At 36.6% G+C, this 22,588-nt stretch overlaps 1 protein-coding gene across 2 annotated transcripts in view; it reads left to right on the forward strand.

The window, feature by feature from the left end:
* Positions 1-22,588, forward strand: part of strbp (spermatid perinuclear RNA binding protein) — a 108,441-nt gene that overhangs the window by 76,395 nt on the left and 9,458 nt on the right. For both annotated transcript variants that reach the window (XM_028463133.1, XM_028463134.1), the window contains exons 5-12: positions 1,865-2,033; positions 5,357-5,609; positions 12,456-12,580; positions 13,238-13,333; positions 14,716-14,827; positions 17,077-17,174; positions 18,958-19,063; positions 19,683-19,766. In XM_028463133.1, coding sequence (XP_028318934.1) covers positions 1,865-2,033; positions 5,357-5,609; positions 12,456-12,580; positions 13,238-13,333; positions 14,716-14,827; positions 17,077-17,174; positions 18,958-19,063; positions 19,683-19,766 — 1,043 coding nt within the window. The remainder of the gene's footprint in view (positions 1-1,864; positions 2,034-5,356; positions 5,610-12,455; positions 12,581-13,237; positions 13,334-14,715; positions 14,828-17,076; positions 17,175-18,957; positions 19,064-19,682; positions 19,767-22,588) is intronic.

Genomic DNA, 22,588 nt, shown 5'->3' on the forward strand with positions numbered 1-22,588 from the left:
TATCAGCAAGTATCTTGAGTCTCGATCTTTAAAAGCTAAAGACCAAGTCAAAAACCTTGTTCTGATCTTACATTCAGCAGTCAGATCAAATCTATCACAAAAACAGCTTCTACCACCTAAAGAACATCTCCAGAGTGAAAGGTTTATTGACTCAGAAAGATCAGGAGAAACTGGTCCATGCTTTTATCTCCAGCAGACTGGACTATTGTAATGGTCTTCTGACAGGAATCCCCCAAAAGAGCATCAAACAGCTACAGCTGGTTCAGAATGCTGCATCTTAGGTCTTAACCAGAACAAAGAGGTGAGAACACATGACGTTTCTCAGATCTATGGACACAGGTCAGATAGTGGAGCCCAGAGCTCACAGTAAATATGGTGATGCTGCTTTTAGTTGTTATGCTGTAAGGAAGTGGAACAAACTGCCAGCAGAGCTGAAGTCATCATCTAATGTGAACATTTTTAAATCAAAGTTAAAGGCACTTTTTTCTCTACTGCGTATGATTGAGAGGGAGATTTTTGGTCATGTTGTTGATGATGTAATGTTTGTTGATGATTTTAATTGATTATTGATTTTAAACAGTTGAATGTTTTATCATGTAAAGCACATTGAGTTGCCTTGTGTATGAAATGCGCTATACAATTAAATTTGCTGTGCCTAAAATTTTTACATTTTAAAAAGTATACTGTAGGTTGATAAATACTGAAAATCACTGCTTTTAAGACAATAGTGGAACAAATTACTAACTGCTAGAAGTAAGAATAGACAGCTCGATGAGGTATGAATAAACCTCTCCAATTAAAGACACAATTATCTTTTTTCTTCCTTCTTTTTTTGCTCAAACACTGATAATTATTGCCCAACCCACTTTATAGTCATTACTTTTAAATAATTAATAAACTATCATGCAATGCTGAATGAAAGTGTTAAATTACAGTTAAAAACATAATATATGTGGTTTAAATTAATAAAAACACAATAATGCATATAGTGTTGCATCTTTCTAATGGTTTAAAATTAGCAGTTGATTTTTTTTACCATTCCATTTTTTGGATGACAAATGTATTCTGGCAAAATAAAACTGATATATAACACACAAAACAAAATATTAAATCTAGATAACTTGTAATACCATAAATGTTTCTGTTTCCTCATGCTCAGTCTAACCTTTTATTCCCTCACTGTACATTCTACATGGTTCTATTTTGGTAATAACGCCCCTTCTTTTTGTGTTAAAAAACTGATTTTCTCTTTAGTTCACTTGACTTTAAAATGTCCCTGATATTCTTGAAGCCTGTGTTTCTAAGCTCAGAAGATAAATACGTACAGTCCCATATTGTCTACTATTAAAAGGTAAAAATAGTCACTGAGGATTAATTTGCTTGTATTTCGTTTCTCAGAATGAACCTCCCTACGGTCTCTGTGCATGTGTCTTCACGGTTGACTATCTTTGTGAATCGTTTCGTGAAGGGTTCACTACTTCTCATTAAATTACCAAATTGCCTTGTCTGATCTTATTTTACGCAGTTAAGTGGGTTCTTGTATTTCAATCCTCAGTCCTACCTGTCTGAGATGGTTTGAAATGGTGCTATTATTTTGAGCAAAATAGGTTTCAGATGTTCTTTTAATTGACCTCTTCCCCCGAGTGTTCTGTATAAACATGTATAACCTGATTTTATGATGCTTAGAGGTTAAAGTAAGTGATTAGAGGTTTAATGATGCGGCAAAATAGTTTTCTTTTCTGAGATTTCGTGTGTGTCTTTAAATGTTGTGTATTTTTTGCTAATACAATGCATAATAATAGTTCTAATACCTGCAAACTGTATTTTATTTGTTTGTTTTTTCTGTGTGTTTTTTTAAAAACAGGGAGTCTGGTAGCACCGCTGTGCTGTGTGGTGTGATGAGGATCGGACTCGTTGCCAAAGGACTCCTGATAAAAGGCGACATGGACCTGGAACTTGTGCTGATGTGCAGAGACAAACCCACACAGACACTGCTGGACACTGTCTGTCACAATTTACCCACACAGATCGAGGTCAGGGAATGAACGTACACAAATCCTTTATTTTGAGATGCTTTTTTCTTTAAAATGGAATAGGCGTACTTCTCCTCGTTGGTGCAAAGTCAGTGTTTTTAACTCAAACTGAAATGACTGTTCTCACCCTTATAAAAAACAATCTCAGTTTGCAATAAATGCTATTTTATTTAAGTAGGCTCCCATAGTTTATATCTGTCATAAATGTGCCTGCTGTTACCCTTTAATGTATGTGAGTGAAGGGGAACGCATTGCTTTTATTTGTATAATATTGCTAATATTTCTTGGTCAAAAGACCGTGATAGAAAAAAAGTGTTTTACTCCATGAGTATTGTAATGTTCTGACTTACATACACACTATGGCAAAGAAAAAAACAACCTTTGGTTTATACTTGCTGCAGTACGGAGCCCTGGAGGTGACATGGATGAGAGAAAAAAAAGGGGGGGAATTATGGTCCCAGATGAATAAGTCGGGGCCCGAGATAGACTGCAGTAACGCCATCAGCAGTTTAAAACTAGAATGCCCGTTTACATCGTGTATTACGGTAATATTATGGGAGCTTTATGGTGCTTTCAAGTACACCTCAAATCACACCAACAGTACTGTACAGACGTACCAAAAATGCCTCATGGTGCGTTCAAGTACACCTCAGTTGCACGCATTAATCACACCAACAGTACAGGTGTATTGTAAAATCAAATTGTTTTAAGGACACTGCACCAGATTCTTGTTCTACAGCTTCCTAGGTACCTCTGTGTCAATTTTCAACAAGAATCACTGTAGCATTTTCTCATAATTACACAAAACGCACAGTACTGTGTGTATTGGGTGAAGCACGGTACAGTACGGCTTTACCGTAATACGTGATGTAAAGGGGTATTCTAGTTTTAAACCACTGATGGTGTTCCCACAGTTTATCTCGGGCCCCGACTTAATTATCTCGGACCCCGAGTTAGTAAGTCGGGATCTTGAGGTAATTACCCCCTTTTTTTTTCTTCTCATCTATGCCACCTCCATGGCTCCGTACTGCAGAGTATATTTTTTTTTATCATTTTTGTTTTATAATGAAGAAATTAAACTGTGCTCTTTTCCCTTTTAATTCCACACTCCTCATACTGTAACACTTGCCAAAACTTTAATTGACAGTAAAAAAAACAACACACATTCGTAGCCAGATGGTGTTTAGATAGTAAAGAATCAATCCAGGTTCGTATGGATCCAGTCTCCTGGGCTTGAAAACTTAAATTCTAGCAAAGTAGAGTATTTTGGGGAATCAAACATCACACTGTATTATATGGAAATGGAGGATACAAAGTGCAATAAAGGTGAAAGGTATTTTCATGTGAAGGCTAAGGCTTGATAATTAGTTTGTATTGTGAGGTCAAGAAATCTCATTTTAAAATCAACCTGATTTATATACAGTTTTACTACCTTTATAGTCACGAGGGAAGGTCTTTATTTGATCATTACTACAATTATAAACTCCACAGCATCTACTTAAAACCTAGTTTTCTGTCCATCATACTCAACACAACAAGCAGCCTGAGGGCTTTTTTTAGTCATAGGATTGATGGGTTTTTATTCAGACCCACTCCTGACTGGGTTACTTTGTAACAGGGCCAGGACACACACATTTATTTAGAAAAAATTGTTTATTGTGAACTGCATGATAAATTTACTATCTGCAACGACATCAGTCCAGTTAAAACATTTAAAATGCCACCAGTGGAAAGAAACAATAACAGTAAAAATGGTGTTGGCTTGATACATTTTGTTATGAATTGGAAGCTGCCTGAGTGTGTTTTGTAGACTCTTGTCCCAGCAAAACATTCATGGGAGAATGGAAATCTGAAGCTTACATTGTTGCGCTCTTTAAAACCTCCGAACCAAATCCTTGATTTGGGTCATGGCTTTTTATCAAGGAGTGATGATGAGTTTCAAGCCCAGACCAGCTGAGAACTACTGCCCTAGTCTTTACAGTCTTCAGGGTTGGCATCAATTATAATTGTAATCACGTAATTGATAATTAATTACAATTATGCTGTCTTATTTGTAATTAATTGGGCTTGAGTTTAGATAATTTACTTTCTATTTGTAATTGCCATAAAAATTCTATAAAAATTGTCAATTTTAACGCAAAACTGGGGAACCATGTTACAGTTATTAAAAATATGTTTCATATCAAGCTTTCCCACATTTTATCATTAAAAAAAACTTAAATCTAGGGCTATACTGACACAAAAGACTCACACCAAAAATATTAAAAGCTATATTTTCATTGATTTAGAAGCCTAACAAGATGAAGAATAGATATAAGAAATTAGATGATAGATATTTGGTTTTACAGCTGATTTAGGACCCGTTATTATAAGAGATGCTAACACAAGACGAAGGTGAACTTTTATTAGGTTATTAGGTTATTTATTTCAGACTCAGTAATTCTGATTAATTGTGATTGAACTTCAGTAATGGAGAACGTAATTGTAATTGACTTTCTTAGGATAAAAAATAATTGTAATTGGAAAAAATGCTCGTAATCGTAGTTGAATATGAATAATTGCAAATAATCGTAACTGAAAAATATAATTGACCTCAACCCTGATTGTCTGTGTGTGGATATTCTGAATGTTAGCACCCTGCTCCAGCAGCTTTGTTTAGGTGTACAGACTATGTGCTGCATGTATGCATCAAATAGAGCTGGTGGCCGCCAGGCATGCTGGCACACATTCATTACCATCTGTATCACTGTCGACCACAGAGGTCAGCTGTAATTGATTTCTTTTGACTGAAGGACAGAGTGCACGCAGATTATTTCACAAATGGGTTTGTGGTTGATAAAAAAAATAAATAAATTCTTAGGTCCATGCTAAGATTAGAACGAAAGAGCTTTTGTATCTGATTTTGTCCACACAACACATGTTTGCTCCTTTAGTTTTTTTTGTGTGTGGTACGGCACATTTGTTGGTTTTCCAGTCAGTATGCTTAACAATATTAAGAATTTTTATTAATGTTAATTACAAAAAACAGAAATCAATTTTTCTATAAATTTGACAAGTCTCCTATTGTGAATATTTAGATTTTTGAATGCCTTTGGCACTAAGAAACCATGTTGTAAAAAAGAAAAAACTGATATTCTGATAAAAATGGTCTTGGAGCAGATAATGTGTTATTACATGCTTCTCACGTATATTTTACTTACAATGATGCTGTAGCTTCTTAGCAGGCTGGGATTGATTTTGTCTCCTGACTTTTACTGTGTTTTATTCTTCAGTCTGTGACCTTGGCCTCTGATCCTCTACTTCTGTCTATTGACACCCTACAGAAGCTGACAGAGGAAAAATACGAGGTCACAAGCTCCTCGCCTGAGGCTGCCATCCTGGTACAAACCACAACAGAACCCAAACTCACCCTCAAGATCACCCTCACCTCACCGGCTATGAGGGAAGATGAGGACGATGACGAGGAAGAGGAGGAAGAGGAAGAAGAGGATGAGGGGATGGAAAATGGGGAGGAAGAGGAGGAGCCGGAGGAATTTGTGGAGGAAGAGGAGGAGCCAGAAAACAAAAAGGGTCCAGGTAGGAATTCACATAGAAGCTTCTGTGCAAAGAGATTGTTTTTCTCTTGACACTCTTTGATTTAGCCTCTATATTTATACATGTGTTTTATATATTCATTTATGTTTCTTGTCAAATAGTTGGGTACATGTGTTTTACCTGAAAAAAAGGTTTGACCTCATTACTTGATGGAAACACAGGAGAAGAGCAGGTACAGGCAGGGATGAGCAGAGTAGCATAAAATACCCAAAAAAGTTTCTTTTAAAGACAAATGGTTAAGCATTTATTAATATCCAGCCAAATACAATAAAAATGCTCCTCTATAAGCTCTTCCAGACTGAATTATAACAGGAATATTGGTGCAATATTGTAATTATTAATAATACTAATAGCAGTCCTGTAGAACAAGTGAGCTGCTCTTTCTCCCAGACATGTGGACTGACTGCTGTGCCTCAGCAGCTGAATGTAAAAGAGCAATAGTTTGATTTCAATGTTCAAGGTTCACATTTATTCAGCAGTTCTCGAATACTGACACTGGAATTTTCTAAACCTAAAATGTAGATTATCTGAGCACTTTATTTTATTTAGTTATTTATTAATACGTAATTTTTGTGGCAATAACAGACTGGCCTTTAATTTAAAAGGCAAAACTTATGAAGCCTGCATAGTTCAGATTTTTTTCTTTGTGAAATGAGAAATGCCATTTATACATAATCCACTGTTATTAATCAAACTGTCTCAGGATAAACAAGATACAAATTCACAAGATGAGAATAATTACTGGCAAATTTGCAATGATTCATACCTCTAATAAATATATATTATAATATATGATTTACAGATCCTAAATAGTGATGTTTGATTAAAAAAAAAAACTATAACACCTGAGTTTGTCCCCCTTATATAACTATATATTTCTAATCATTGGGTAAACAAGCTGTAAATAAATATAGTTTAATATAAACAAGGAGAGAGAGAGATGAAGCCCCAACCAAAATCAACCACCAAGCATGAAGCAGGGCATCTAATTCAATATACTGTTTACTTAAAACACATTTTTTTAAATATATCAATTTAATTTAGTGATAGAACCATCACAAACAGCCAACTTAAATACAATGGAAAAAGGTTAGTTACCACCTAGCAGTATTTAGTGCCACGTACAGAACAAATAGTGGGTGGTTTAAATGGTGCTGATCACACAATAATACGGCTAATACTAGTTTGTACAGTGTTTGGTTATAAGATTTTGTTAAGTTAAACTATGTTGAGGAAGTTTTTATATGTCATATATCAGTGAAGTCTGGCTAAGTCAGTGAAACGTGTATTGATGATTTTACAGATTTAGCAGCGATTTACCAACAGGCCACACATTTAATTATTTTCCCATTAATGAGGACAGTCAGCCAAATTTCTTACTAAACTTGCATTACTTGCTGATTTAGTGTTCATTAAAACACTGAGGAAGGTAAAGAATCCAGTGACTCTTTCACTGCTGCAAAGCTAGAAGAACAGCGTTAGAATTGTTACTCTGTGTTGGACATTTTAATACGCAATCCGTAAGCAAGGGTGTCCCAGTCTGATAATTACATCTGATGTTGGTCGGAGTATCGAATAAAAAAAATCTTTGATATAAGCACACCAATACATATTTTATCATTGGATTTATTGAGAGGTTTTTTTCAGGGTCTTCTAATTCATTTTTATTTGTTCAATTGGAAAATACGATTTTGTTGAAGTTAACTATGGTTACGTTGCACTTTAAAAAATTATATGTATATATATATATATCAATAGTTTTTTATTGGATTTATTGTGGTTGTTTTTCAGGGTGTTTTATTTTTTTATTTTGATCAATTGTAGAATGTTCTTATGTTTAAGGTTAAAATGTATGTACCCATTGGTTAATAATGAATGGGTCCGTTTTATTTTCACGCCACAAAATAAGTAATACAAGTGTGTATGCCTCGCGTGGATAAAGCTGCAATATTGGTTTTGTATCGGACAAGACACTCCCATCCATAATGTATTGTTGTATATTGTAGTTCAATATTCAACCAAGTTTGCAGCACATGTTGTACCAAGCTCAGTTGACAGGAAAGGGTTGTTGCAGTGGACATAGTGGCAGTACAGTCCTCCCACAGGGTGCTGTGTTTGTTCAGCTAACAAACCGTCCCCTTTCTCCCTCTTTTCACGGGTAGCTGGAATTGGTTATAATTAGTCCTGGGTGGTGGCACGCGGGAAGCAAGGCCAGCAGGCCAGTGAAATCAATAACCCAGTAGAAACAAGCTGCCCATTCATCCTGTGGCTGCTGTCCAACTAGACACTCCGAAAGTCGGAGAGAGATGAGAAATAGCGCAAAGGCTCGCTGTACATCATTCCACATGCCTCAGCACGATGACAAGAAGTGGTCATATTTCCTCTCTTGTTCACACAACCAAGAGCACATATGTTCACTGGTGTTCAAGAAAAACAGGGCTCTCACAAATAATGAGGGAGAGAGAGAGCGGGCGATCGAGATCCTGAATAAAAAAATACAGAAGGCATATCTGATTGCTCAGACTTGGGGGCATCATATTTTAAAAGGCTGTGTCTAATGCATGTTCCCATAAACACCAGCATACAGACCAAGGTCAGGTTTTGTAACATCAGGTGCGTTTGGCTCTTATCTGGCCTTGACTTGTCACATCATTATTAGTGCCATAGCTGATGGATAAATGCCTCTAAATGACATGCAACAACATTTAGCAGCTGCCATCAGAGCTTCACATGCATGCACAATGTTCTGGCATCAGTCAGTCCTCACTAAATGGATAATTAATTCTAATCTGATGTCATGTAAACAATATATTGACTTAAAATGGTAATTTCCCCCCTTTTCATTTTTTTACCTTGTTAAGCAATGTCTTTTTTTTTCAGGTTTTATGCAGTTCCACTTTTTTAATGTTCAATTATGTTATAATAAATCTTTTTTGGCTGCATGCGTGCTCTTTACAAACCGCTCATTTGCAGACAGGGAAGCAGTGGGGGCTCCGTAATTGTGCATAAGTTGAGAGACTACTGTGAAAGCAGCGTTTTGAATGATGCTGAAGGAAAAGACGTAGTCCTTAGTGCGAGGGCAGATGCTGATAAGAGTGATGAATGAATGAGTGTCCAGAGGGGCGTTTAAATGAGCAGTGGGAGGACAAGTGGTAGAAAGAAGACTCTAATGATCTGCTGGCAGCCACATGCAGCCAAGACCTCTGTGACAAAGCTTAGGAAACACTCCTATGCATCAACCAAATGCACATGCTGCAAACCTCTTGTGTCAGGGGACATCTCTGTAATAAAGATACAATTAGGGACCGGTGCTCAATTCTGTACTTTTATACAAACCGACCACATTCCGCTATTACCGATTCACAAAAGATCAAACAGTACTATGTTTCGGTCCCAAACGCATCCTTGGGACTGTAAGGGAGTTTAAGAGAGGGTAATTTTTCATGCCAAACATGAATGCAGCATTGAAAAACATGGCTCCATTTTTCAAAATCCAATGCAGATTATGTTCACTGCAATATTTGTGACACAAAGCCAGCAGCGGGAATACTTTGAATCTGAGGATGCGCCTGGTTAAAGAGTAACTAAACCCCAAACAACTTTTTTCTGCTGAATACATACGTATTTGGGTTTTAAGTAGTGCTGTTGATAGATCCTAGTCCCACTCTTCACATTTTAGTAAAAGTATTTTAATTTTGTGTATTTAGTTGTAAAATGCCAGCTATACTGGCCACTAAGGGTTAAACACCAGCTATTACGAGTGAATTTTGCTATTGGTTGAAACGGATTCTTTAAGATTTTTCTGCGTCATCAACTTTCACTGTTGGCCCTGCCCCTAATATAAAATTTGAGAGAAGAGAGGTTTCCTCCAATCACAGCCCTCGGTAAGCATTGATTGACAGCCTCACTAAGGAAGTCTAATGCTGCGTGCATTCTTGCGGTGATGTTTTTGACTCTGTGCTTCTATAAAGAGAAAATTCTGGTTTAATGTGTGTATTTACAGACGCATGTGTGCGTATTTCCGTCTGTCTCTGCGTGTGCGTGGACCTGTGTGTACGTCTTATCTCTATGTGCGTGGGGTGGTGGGAGAGCAGGGATGTTTGCCTCAGAGTGGTGTCTGTAAGGCTGTGTGTGAGCTTCACGTTGTGATTGTGTGCCTGTGGTTGTAGTTACAAATTTCAGCTTATGAACTCACTTGTGTGTATTACAGTCTGTCTCTGCACACAGCGTTGACTGGCTATCTGAGTGGGCTTGTCTTACTGCTACAGCAGCCATGCCCATAATCAAGGCATTTTTTGAATTTCCCTCAGACTGGCAGGTCAGCAGAAAGCAGGGGTTTAGTTACTCTTTAAGCACTGGATTTGTTTGCTTCACTTTCATTTTTAGTTTGTAATACTTCAATTTGTAAAATAAGAAACATGCTATTATGTTTACTCCTGTTTCTTTTGCTCATCTCTTATAATTATCTTATTTGTCTTTAATGCACAATGCACATTTTTTTCCAAAAGGGAAAGGAAATTAATTTGAGTGCGTAGACCTGGGTTTTAATTTGTGCATTATTATGAAAAAACACAGCGTAGTTGTAAGTTGGGAACAACTGTGATGTTGCAATACAAAGAGTTAGTTGTAGTTTTGTTATATTTGTTCAAGTTTATATATTGAGAAATAAAAGTTCACTTAAAAAAATTTTTTAATGAACAAAAATAACATTTTTTATGACAAACATACACAAAAGTACTGCGAATGATTCCCGTTGAGTATCAATAGCAACTCCCAGGCACTGGGCCTGTATCAGTTCAAATGTGAAAGGTACCCATCAATAGATGCATTTATGGAAAACATGACATTAATTCATTGTTTCCTTTCAATGGCTTTTGGGGAGAATGATGAGTAAAATCAAACCACATGGTTAAATGTGTTTTACTTCATCTATTAAAAGTCCTGTTTGGTAAATATCATTTAACTGCATTCATTCATACACAACTGTGTTTGATTCAGCTTGCCTGGCACATCACTGATCATGTCCTAAGACCCAAGTAGCAGAATTCAATGAGAAGAATGCATTAACTCAACCGCTGTGGTGCGCTAGGCAGCATGAATCAAACGGTCACATATACAGAAGTTCAAAGAATGCTCCTCTTAACCACCACAATGCTCTGACTCAACCCTGCCTCAATCCCTCTTGTGTTGTGTTTGCCTCAGAATGGGTCAAACTCTCCTGGATTTTTATTTCTTTTGAGTTCTACTTTAGAAGCGCTTGATTCTTTGTTTGCTCAGACAGGTTGTTGAATGGCCTTCTCTGCACCAAGAGTTTGTGAAGTCAAATGCACGTCAAATGATCCAGTGGAGAAATAAACTCCTGTTTTGACTCCTGCTCGGTGCAGACTGGATCAAAAGAATTAGAATTCCCGACAAATACATAAAGAAGAGCTTGATTTACACTATTGGAGCACTATAAAACAAGTGCCCACTCTTGGTAAATCAAATACTCTTTAGGTATTTGTTTAGTGTATGTTTCTGAAAAGGGCTTTTTGTGTCACAAAGTTGCCTCTTGTGATTTACTTGGTCTCTCTTCACCAGTTGTGACGTGACGGATGAATCCTCCTACACAAATCAACAGTGTGCGATTTTTTTTTTTTTTTATCACATCTGCTGACATATGATCACATACATCTCAATTAGTTGCTTTGTTCCAACTATTTTCATCCTGGAATCAGAGCTTTTAGAAAAAGATATTATTGACATAAAAACACAAATAATTATTAAATGAAATGGTTTCCCTTTGATTTTATTAACTAGAAAAACCTATAAAATACAGATGTATATGTTTCTGGAAGATCCACTTTTTAAAATGTGTCCAAATTAAATGTTATTTGGTACAAATTGCCAGTCAAAAAAATAAATTGCTGTTAACAGAAGTAGTTGTCTTGGCATTTAGTCTGATAGACATTTTGATTAGAAGGATCTTCTATAGTGCTTAGAATTCATGTCATTACTTAAGCTAAAGAACAAAGGGGAACCTTGGATAGCAAAGGCAAGCTGATGTTTTAAAGCAGGATTGACTTTCCTGATACAGAACACTCAGTTCTGCTTGTGTGGATTCTGTTGCTTTATTGATTGAACAGTTGTTATGCATCATGCAATGAGAAGCTAGTCAATACATTGAAACCCTTGGTTTTCTAAAAAGTATTGATCTAAAAACTCCAAAATAACATCAGATAATATTTTTTCAACAAGATTTGAAATTGTTTTTTGACCTGGTCTTGGCAGTAAACCTCCAAATGTGAAGTCCAATTGGCTTCTGATGAGCAAGATTTTCCTATTTTGACAGAAAAATTACATTTCTATTAATATTCCTATTAAATAGAGCATCAGAAAGCCTTGGTTGGCGTTAGAACATATCATATTTTCCTCAAATGCTTGTTTCGAAGTTGAAAAGTACAAGGAAAAAAAATTCTCAAAGGACGCACTCAATTATCCACCTCAGCATTTGTAAAGCAGTGCCATTGATCTATTGTTTTCTTTTGAAAAACACTGGACTGATCTCTGTTGCAAATGGCACGCTGTCGATGGAGTGAGGAATTCTTTCATCCCGCCTCAGCACAGGGAGGACCAACTTTATGGCATGAAAAGCAACCCTGAATGTACCAAAGAATACCATGCATGTGTGTGCGTATGTACGCTGTCACCTGCAACTTCTCATGTGTCTGCGTACATTCACATACACCATAACTCAAACACGCACACACCCAGACCTGACCCTGTGTGTGTGTGTTTGTGTGTGTGTGTTTCTGTTTTCTATATTGGGTTGTTATTGTTTTGTGGCAGTGTTGGGTGCTGCTGCTGCGCAGACAGTGGAGGCTGAGGAGGAGGAGGAGGAGGAGGGGGAGGTGCTGGATAGACACAGATGTCTGTTGGCCCTGGCAGCGCTGCGACACGCCAAGTGGTTCCAGGTCGGCACCCACTCACTTCCTGACTTCATGCCCCATGCTTATTGTAGCCTGACGCTTCACCCAGAGGGAATGCACTCACTGTCCGCTCACCAAGCCCAATTATTTTGGGCTCATTAGAAAGAGGTTGATTTGATAATGTGATTTTACATTTAGCATGTATATATCCCTATGTGGTCCAAAAAAAGAACAAGCCCAAAACACTCGTAAGGCTACAAAAGCAGTGGGTGATATTTTTTATTTTTTTTGGCTACTTTGTGAGCCTGCCTGCTCTGTGCAGTATGTCAATGCTACCCTTTGATTCTCCACTCATTCTCTTCTCCATTTATCTCCAAACTCACATCCTTTACAAACCCAAAACCAAAAGGAAAGGCTAGAGTAAAAAGTAGTTAATAAATGTTTTGTAGTGGAAGCATTTTAAATGCATCCCATAATGCCCATTGTCTGAATGGAGCTCATACCAATTTACTCAAACTGAATCCTTTTCAATGACTGTCTGGCTTTGTTTTGAAGCACAGGCTTGTGTCTTCAGTGCGTGTTTGTATAAATATCACTCCTCCTGCTCTTAATTTGTTTTCCTTCCTTCCTTCGTTTTCAAAAAATATTTTTCCTCTCGCCTCCCTCGTGTCGACTCGCTGTCCTTCTGTCTTTTTTTCCCAGGCTCGTGTGAATGGACTCAAGTCCTGTGTAATTATCCTCAGGATACTCAGAGACATGTGCAATAGACACCCCATCTGGGAACCTCTCAAGGGATGGGTGAGTTGTTTTCTATAATTAACTGTGTTTCAGAGTGAATGTCGTAAATAAAGAAAGTGGATTATGCCTTCAATTTTAATGGATTACATCTATTGAGATGCAGCTGAGCAATGAAATATGTTTGGAAGTGAAGGTAAAGAAAGGAATCTTCTTACTCTAGGTATCAATTCAATAACTTTAGTTATTATTATTCAGTTACATAAAGATTTTAAAATAACTAGTAATTGATTAAAAAAAATACTGATTACAATTATATATATTTTTTAGTTTTTTAATTATTATTATTATTTTATACTTTCACTTTCTCAAAATACAGTAAAAAAAAAATATATATATATATATATATATATCTCTGAGCTGGCATATCGTGTCACTTTGTGCACTAATCCGGGCTACACAAAAACAGATTTTAACAAACATGATCAAAAATGAATTCTGGGGGAAAAAAGTCTCATGGGTCGGTCACCAGAAATTTGTGATATCAAAATGGGGTCACGACCCAAAAACTATTTGGAACGACTGACTTACCTTAAGCTTTGCTAGAGAAGTGATCACAAATGTGTATGATGGAAACCAAGCCATTTTTAATTAAGGTGTCATCAGAAAAACTGTAGTAGCATACAAATAAAAAGCTTCAATAGAGGAACAGAATGCACGGCAGAATTAAAAATAAATACTGAAGAGTTATTACCATGAACAAAGATGCGATCTGAAAGCAGTCCATTAAAATGTACATTAAAAAATAACTGTATTTGTAAATGAATTGATAGATAATAAAAGCTGATTTTGGTCATTTGATGACAACCCTAAAGTGGTTTTTCGTTCATGTTTTAGGGCAGAATTTGGGGTGTTTTCATTCACCTATTCAGTCAAGTGTTGCGATAAATCTGTGTGAAGCGTCATAAAAAGGTGCTTTTTCTGACCTTGTGGTCCTTCATGTTGCCTGTGGGTCATCATTTAAACAGGTATGCTGGGAAGTGTGAGTCTTCACAGAGTCTTCATAATGAAATGAAGACAGAGTTTTGTAAATAAGAGGAAACTTACTGCATCGTTCTGTCGCATTCATTTATCCTCAGCTGCAGCTTTCTGCAGCTCCTTCCCTTCACTTTTATTACTCCAAAAAGAGTGTTATATGGACAAATACATTAAGTAATCCTATGATATGCTGATGAAATGTGTCGACAAGTTTATTATGTTTAGAGTAAATCATGAGGATTAAACATCTCGGTTGCCGATGGGAATAGAGTTGCCTCGAATTTCTCTCTCAATTCAATGTTCACAAGTATATATGAATAATAAGTTTGAATAAAAATGTTCTAATCAAAAGCGAGTCGTTTTTTATTATGATGTCTAATCCATTTTTACATATAATTCTTTTCCAGCCCTTAGAACTCATCTGTGAAAAGGCTATCGCCACCTGCAACAGGCCTCTGGGGGCAGGAGAAGCACTACGTCGAGTCATGGAGTGTCTGGCCTCAGGCATCCTGCTGCCAGGTACGGATAAACTGACCTTCAACAGCTGAGCATGTGTGGGTCCATCCTGACTTAAGATATTGTTAGTGAGCCGAGCTACAGAAGAGATATAAGGCAGTGTTTTCGCTCCGTGGCTCCTTCTCAAGATCTAAGAAGGCCCAACCGAGCACAGCTGTCTGATGCAGGTCATCACACTGAGTGCATGTTAATTAGCTTCCGCTGAGCAGCCTCCTAACTAAGAGGATATGCAGCACGTCCTTGGAGAAAAATAGAGTTTTTGGATAACTTGAATTCTTAGTAAGTGTATGCTGAAAATTAATGCTGCTGATATAATTTAAGAATAAAAAATGATTCCTAAACGTCCTGGGAGATTTTTGGTGGGCTAAAAGTAAAAGGCCAATAATCTACACACTTAAAAAAACATCAAGCTTACATTATAGATCCAAATTAAATAAGGTGGTTAAACTTAAAAATGCCAAGTTTCAATAGCTGTACAACAATTTAAAGTAACCGGACTGGCTCCCTGTTCAGGGTGTATCCCCGCCTAGCCATAGGTGAAAGTAACAGATTACAACTACACAAGTTGCAATTAAGTTGCTTTTATTGGTAGTTGTACTGTTTTGAGCATATTTATAAATCAGTAATTTTACTTGTACTTCAGTACGTTTTAAAAGAAGTAAAGTAGTTTGTTACATTTCTACACCCAACCGTTACTGAGTAAATTGTTATTTTTGTTTTAAAATGATTAACAGACATTAGTGAAACTACAAAAAATGAAATGACCAGACGACATCATAGCCGACCAATCAGATTAAACGTAATGCACGGGGCCAAAACGGCATTGACTTGAGGTTATTTTCTCAGCTTCATAAATGTAGCTATAATTAGAGCCTGAACATTTTTTTTTAATTTTTTTTTTTATTTTGAATTAAATTCATTGGTGTTGTTTTATTTAGAAAAGAATTGTACATTTTGACAAACCTTTTATTTTATACAGATGCCTTTTTCATCTCTTCCTTTTTAAGTTTATACATGAGATGTTTACTGTATGAAAGGGAACCTTGGCAAGATTTATTACCAACAATAAACATGGGGGGTGAAAGTAACTAGTAACTTTTACTTTAAGTGTACTTTAATGACGGCTGGGGATAGGCACCAGCAGACCCTCGTGAGCCTGAAAAGTAGCAAGCGTGTTGGCAAACCGATGGATGTTTCAGCCCTGCTGAGGACAGGCTTGTAAAGCCTCTGCACATTGCTTACTCATAAGTAAGCTCAGCTCACGCTGCATTAGTCAGACATTGCCTGGGCTCCAACTATCTCGCCGCATTTAGTTTCTTCTCTAATGGCCACCTCAGTATCAGAATCAGAAATACTTTAATAATCCCATGGAGGGAGATTACTTTAGTTACGGTGGCTCCGAGTCAAAATGATTACAAGGTGAAAAGAAACACTAACAAAAGATACTGTATATACATGAAGTAACATGAAAGTAACAAAGTAAACATAGAGACCAAGACACTGAATATATTAACACAAGAATAAGGACTAACTGTTTAATTAGGATTAAATACAAGTGCAAATATAATATAAATATAGAATATACAAGTAGAATCAGCCGTTTAGCAAACCAACTACACTGTACAGTCCGAGAAAACTGATGGCTTAATTATTCTCCTTGGAGGTTGACATTTCCAGTACAGTAGTCCTAAGGCTTCTGAGCATAGTGAAGATCATTAGACTAGATACCAAAAATACATATTTATTATATTGAAAACCACTTCCAAAAACATATCTCTGACATTTGCTCTTTAAATTTGGATTTAAATTGGGATTATTGGTTAAAAATAAATTCAATATTTTTTTTTACATGTTATTATTATTATTAAAACTACAGTGTAAAATAGTGTGTAATCCCACAAAAAGAAAATTATGCGTAATTCGTGCCATTATGTTCATCTTTATTATTAGCACATCACTGTAGTTGGTAGTGACTATTGATTTTTTTTAAAACGAAGTGAGAAAAAATAGAAAGAAAAAAAACTGCAAATAAATGCAGCTCAGGTTTTTTGTCACAGACTGAAGAGAATTTACATTTTTATTTTTCATGTTTTGTATTTATCTTTACAGCAAGTTATGCTACATTCTATGGTTTTACTTATGTCACCAATGTAAGGATAATGAAATCTAATTAAATGTAGCTGAGCAGTAGAGCTCGCCGCTAAATGGACGACTGACTGACTTTGTGTGTTTTTCTGTGTCACGTTTCCCAGGCGGCCCAGGTTTACATGACCCATGTGAGAAAGAGCCAACAAACACACTGGCCAACATGAGCGACCAGCAAGCGGAGGCCATTACCTTTGGCGCACAGGTACACACGGCAATGAGATTTGAAGAGTGCGATGTTATCGCATTGGCACCTGTTCGCCCCGAGCTGTCACTGTGTGACAATCAGTAAGCAATGTGGCTGTTACCAGACAGGAAGCCCTCATTACCAACCCCCGAAGCACACAATCTAAATGCTCACGCGTACACACACACTCCGCTGAGGGCGCGTGCATGTGCGTCTCCAGGAAGGAGCTGTGTGGTGTTGCATTTTAATGATTTGTGTGGGAAACCGTTGCCATTGCAAGTTATAAATCCATTTCTGACACCCCTGAGGACAGTATTTGCGTGCCAGCTCTGTGCATGCAGCGTCTTTTTCTTCTTTACACACACACTCCAGTGAGCAGGGCAGCCCCTGAGCTTCTTGGCTTAGTGAATCCTGCCGTCCATTTCCTTTGAAGGCAGCCGGAGCGAGGCTGGAATGTCAATGGGGTTAATTGTATTGGAGCAGATACAAGAGCAGATAGGGGAGAGAGCTGTTCTGTCAATGAGCTACAGCAGGCATCATGAATATCTCAGACATTCTTCCTGCTTAATGGATTTTTTTTTCGGAAGCCTGTGTGTCTCTGTCGACGGAGGACGGGCGGATTTTACAATTAGAAATAATGACATCTTAATTGTCATTGTGTTAGATGGGGACAATAACAGTACATGGGATTAACGAGTTCCTCCAACGTTTCAGGTGGAGGAACTCCTAATGTTTTAATGTACACCAGTTTTGACTTTCATTTTCCCATCTTTGTAAAAAAGAAATGATGTGATCATGTTGAACGTGCACAAAGCAAGCCATTTTTTCCTAAACCTTTTCTGCTCGAGACCCAAAAACTCCACTGTACATAAATATTTTATTTCTATACAATAAATAACTCAATAAACTATCGCAAACTTTAACATAAATATTTATTCATTCAAAGCCATAGGTTAATACTTCTTTTCACCTCAGTACAACACTATAATTAAAAAGTTTTTACCAACATTTATTTATGTTTTTGATTGTCTATTAGCGAGATTACGGTAAAATAATTTTAACAAAATTTTAACCAAATATAGACCTTTCGTTATTGAAGATTCCATTACGTTTTATATGGAATTCGCATCAATATACTGATTGAAGATGATTGTGGAAAAATCCCTATCTGTCATTATTGGTGAAATTTCAAAAATTCATATCTTGGTTTATGATTGACAGATCTTTATGAAGGTGACTTAATTCGTCAATTACCACACAGACTTTTATCTGGATCGGATTTAATAGTGATTTTTCGGAGAAAAAAAAAAGAAAAAGACAATATTTGGCAAAGATGATATTTGGCGGAACTTTGCGCTCAGAGTGCTCATTTTTAATTTGTAATTAAAGACTTCTTTTCTAATTGTAAAAAAAATAAAAGCTAATTTTACAAATGGCGAAATAAGAAATTTGATCACAATCCATACTGACGTATATTTCGAGAAGCACTCACTTCACATAGAATACCTAAAAATGTTATTAACTTTATTTCTTATTTGTTTGTAGAATAAATACAGTGATTGATTACAGGCTCAATAAACGATAATGGAGCGTAATAGAGACTAAACTGAAACCACAATATAAAGTTGCCTTTTGATCAATCTAACTTGTAAGATCCATACAGAATTTGGCAGCACAAGTAATCATTCAAAGGAAAATCTCTGAGTCTTTAATGCCAGATTGGTTTGTATTGATTTTGTTCATATTCTCAGCTCTCCCCCTCTTTCCCCTGTGTGCACTGCGTGTGTTTTGCATTCAACAGCATGCTCTCAGACTCATGGCGTTTGGACAGATCTACAAGGTCTTAGAGATGGAGCCTCTTCCCTCAAATAAACCCTCCCAGAAATATCCTTGGTCTGATAAAGAAGGTGTGTACCTGCCTGCTTCTCAGCTCCGATCCTTCATCTTCATCCCTGCGTGTGTGTGTGTGTGTGTGTGTGTGTGTAAGCGCCTTTCCTCCAGATGTCTTTTGTTTCAGCCTGTCAGCATGTTTTCTGATTAAATGGCTTCTCGGACTTTCAGGCTATTGTTATTCATTTTTCTGTTTGGTCTCCTTTGGTCAATGTGTCTAAAACGTTTGCTCTCCTGACAGCAAAGCTGTGTTCACAAACCGTTTAGGGCTTAGACCTTGGTTATACCAATTCATGCACATGTGAAAAGGCCATCTTATTCAAGTGTGGGTGTACTATCTAATGGCTTCCATTGACAGCCAACTGGGTGGTTTTCTGTTGTCTCAGGATGGCGACATGGAAACCTGCCAATGCATTTATGGATTAGGCTGCATGTAGTTAAACAAGCTTAGATTTCTTCCTTGTTGTTTGACTGCTTACTGGCCCGCCTGACACTTCTGATTATCCTCCTGCTTGTTTTGTTTTGTTTTGTTTGCTGCGAACCTCCTCTTTTTCGTCTCCATCTCATACATGTACCTGGGTTCATATTGACCTACATATATCTCATAGAAAGGGTTGATTTATTTCTGCTTTTCAGGATTAGGCTTAAAGAGGCCTTACGAAGATGGAACACTGGATGACAGGGACATCATCAAGAAGATGAAGAGAAATCTGAGAAAAGGTAGGAAAAACACCTTACTGTACTGTTTGACAGTGTCACTTGTCAACTATCTAACCAATGTTTGAATATGGATTTTTTTTTTTTATCAGTACAATTCTCTGTCCTTACTGACAAGGAATTAAGGAAATATTGTATTCCTATATTAAAGCTGCTGGAAACTCTTATTTTTTGTTATATCAATCCAAAGTGTAGGCCTCATGGATCAAAAAATCAAAGATCTTTTAATGTAAAAGGCTGAAATTGCCGCTTCAAAGTTTATTTTGATCGCCACTGTAAAAACATTTTCAGGAAAATGAAATGAAAAAGAAATCACACTAAGAATGAAGTAAAAACACTTCTATGTATCCGTCTACTGGACTCCACATCCCACAATACATTGCCCAAAACTTTTCTGACGATGTCAACAGACTTTGGAACAGCAATTTCAACCGTCTGCCTTTGATGTAACGTCTCCAGCAGCTTTAAATATTCCTTTTAGTGTATTTGTTCCTGTTCTCATGTGTGGTTTTCTGGGTTCCAGGTGGGTTAGGTTTTCTGGCCTGTGTACATTCTCTCCTGTTTTTTTTTTGTTTTTTTCATGCCGTCTTCCTCTTTGGTAAACTTTACCTATTATCGTGTCACTCTGACACAAGGCCATTCTCAGGGATTATTGCCCATCTGGGAACTGCTTAATCCCTTTGTTTAGAATAAATATATTGGCACAAAATGATCCAATAGCTGTACCCAGTCAGCTGGGCAGGGACACAATCACAGCCAGTGTTTGGCGTGTAGCTCAGAACCTTCAGGGCTGTAATTGTTCAGTGCTTGATGAACTTCTCTTTGTGCATATAACCAGTGCTTCCCAATCTTTGGCCTTTCTCCAAGTAGTAGTAATAATTAAAAAATGATATGTATTCAGTGTCACAATTAGGATCTTAATTGTAACATTGACTAGGTAAGTACAATGTTTGCTTTCTTATTATATTGAAAAGATTGCATTACTAGTCAATGTTTGACTAGTAATGAACATTGAAATAATTTCTCTGTTTCTCACTGTGAGTGAGGGATTGAGACTATTTCAAAACAGATTTTGGGAGTGAGTGGTGGAAATCCTCTAAATCAGTGATTCTCAACTGGTGGGTCAGGACCCAAAAGTGGATCAAAAATAGATACTTAATGTCTCATGTTGGTCTTTTATTTTGAAAGATTATGTTCTTTTGACCAGCATGCTGTGAAATGCATGTTGCACAGAATATATATATATATATATATATATATATATATATGTTTTAAAAAAGATTGATTTTTTACAGCAATTTTGTTGGTTGAATTCTTTTTTTTAAAAAAGTGGGTAGTGATATATTGACTATTGCAACATGTGGGTCCCAGTGTGAGACCAGTTGAGAACACCTGCTCTAAATCAATTCATAGTTTCTTTGTAAGCACTGAGTTATATTTTTAATTAGTCTGTTTTGTGTAATCATTAGGATCATTATGTGCTACTGTAATCATTATTATGGTTTGGTGATGAGAAAACGCATCGTCTGATTTTGCCCAATAGAAACTTTTTTGGTTATAGAATAATGAGGGTAGTTTCAGATAATTGACTGGAATTTGATTACATTCCATTATTCCAATTATTTAAATTCCTGTTCATTTTCAATACTAAAACATACTACAGCTAGTTAATGGAATAGTTGTTGTGGAAAAATAACATAGTATCTTCTTGTCTTTTGACAAATATAAATGAACAATTTCTGGACAATCACTTTCCCATCAGAAAACTTTTGAGCAAAGCTGTCCTTCACAGCGATGCCATAACCAGGCTTCGGGCCCCCGGTCAAGGTCGCAAATTGTAATTCACGCCATTAATGTCCATTACAATCGGCCCAACCAGTCACTGCAGCCGTGTAACAATGTGTGGGCTCAATTACAGCTCAGTCGCCATGGCCACAGGTCAATCACATGCCGTGGCGCGGTGCAGGTCTCTGTGATAGGCTAGCTAATACTGGCCCGCAGGAAAACAAGAAGATTTTTGAAAAGTTAAACTAAAAGTTTAGGTCACCTTCCTGAAAATCCAAAATCATGCCTTTTTTAGGTAAATAATATTAATAAAATGCTTAGAATAATGATTTCTTTTGTGAAAATCAACAACATATTCAAGGATTTATGGCCATAATAATAATAATAATAATAATAATAATTATTATTATTATTATTATTATTATTATTATTATTATTATTATTATTATTATTAAGCGCTGCAAGATCCAGAAGAGTGCTTCATGTTTGTATGAATGTGTTGGACTGAGTGGTGAGCAATTTGTTGCACAATGACAATAAAAGACAAAAAATAAACAGTATGTTTTATTTTATTGACAATAAATGACAAACTAACTTACCCTCTACAAATTAGAGATAAATTAGGAATTTTAAACATTTCTTCCATTTAAAATATTCCCTTTTAAATTTTTTTTTTTTTCTTCACCACGTCTTCATTTTTGGTCTTCAGGTCAAGGTTTGGTTCTCTGGTAAATTCTGTAATGTTTTTTGTATGCATTCCAAATGATCTTCTTGAGCTCTGGTTCCCAGAAAACCTTCCCTGTTATCATGTCATTCTGCACCACGGCTGTTCTCAGGGATCAGAGCCCATCTGAAAACAGGCTTTTGTTTTGTTTTGAAATTAAATGCACGTAAAAATCCAATACCAAGACTGTAGCCCTACAACCTCCAGTTCACAAAATAAACTCCTCGGCTCATCTACAATCAGTAGTGAATATTCCATTACAATTCCAACTAATTAAAACATAAATGTTTTATGTTTGTTATTCAAATAGTAGACC

The sequence above is a fragment of the Gouania willdenowi genome, chromosome 12, assembly GCF_900634775.1.
Source record: "Gouania willdenowi chromosome 12, fGouWil2.1, whole genome shotgun sequence".
In the NCBI taxonomy this organism is placed as follows: Eukaryota; Metazoa; Chordata; class Actinopteri; order Blenniiformes; family Gobiesocidae; genus Gouania; species Gouania willdenowi.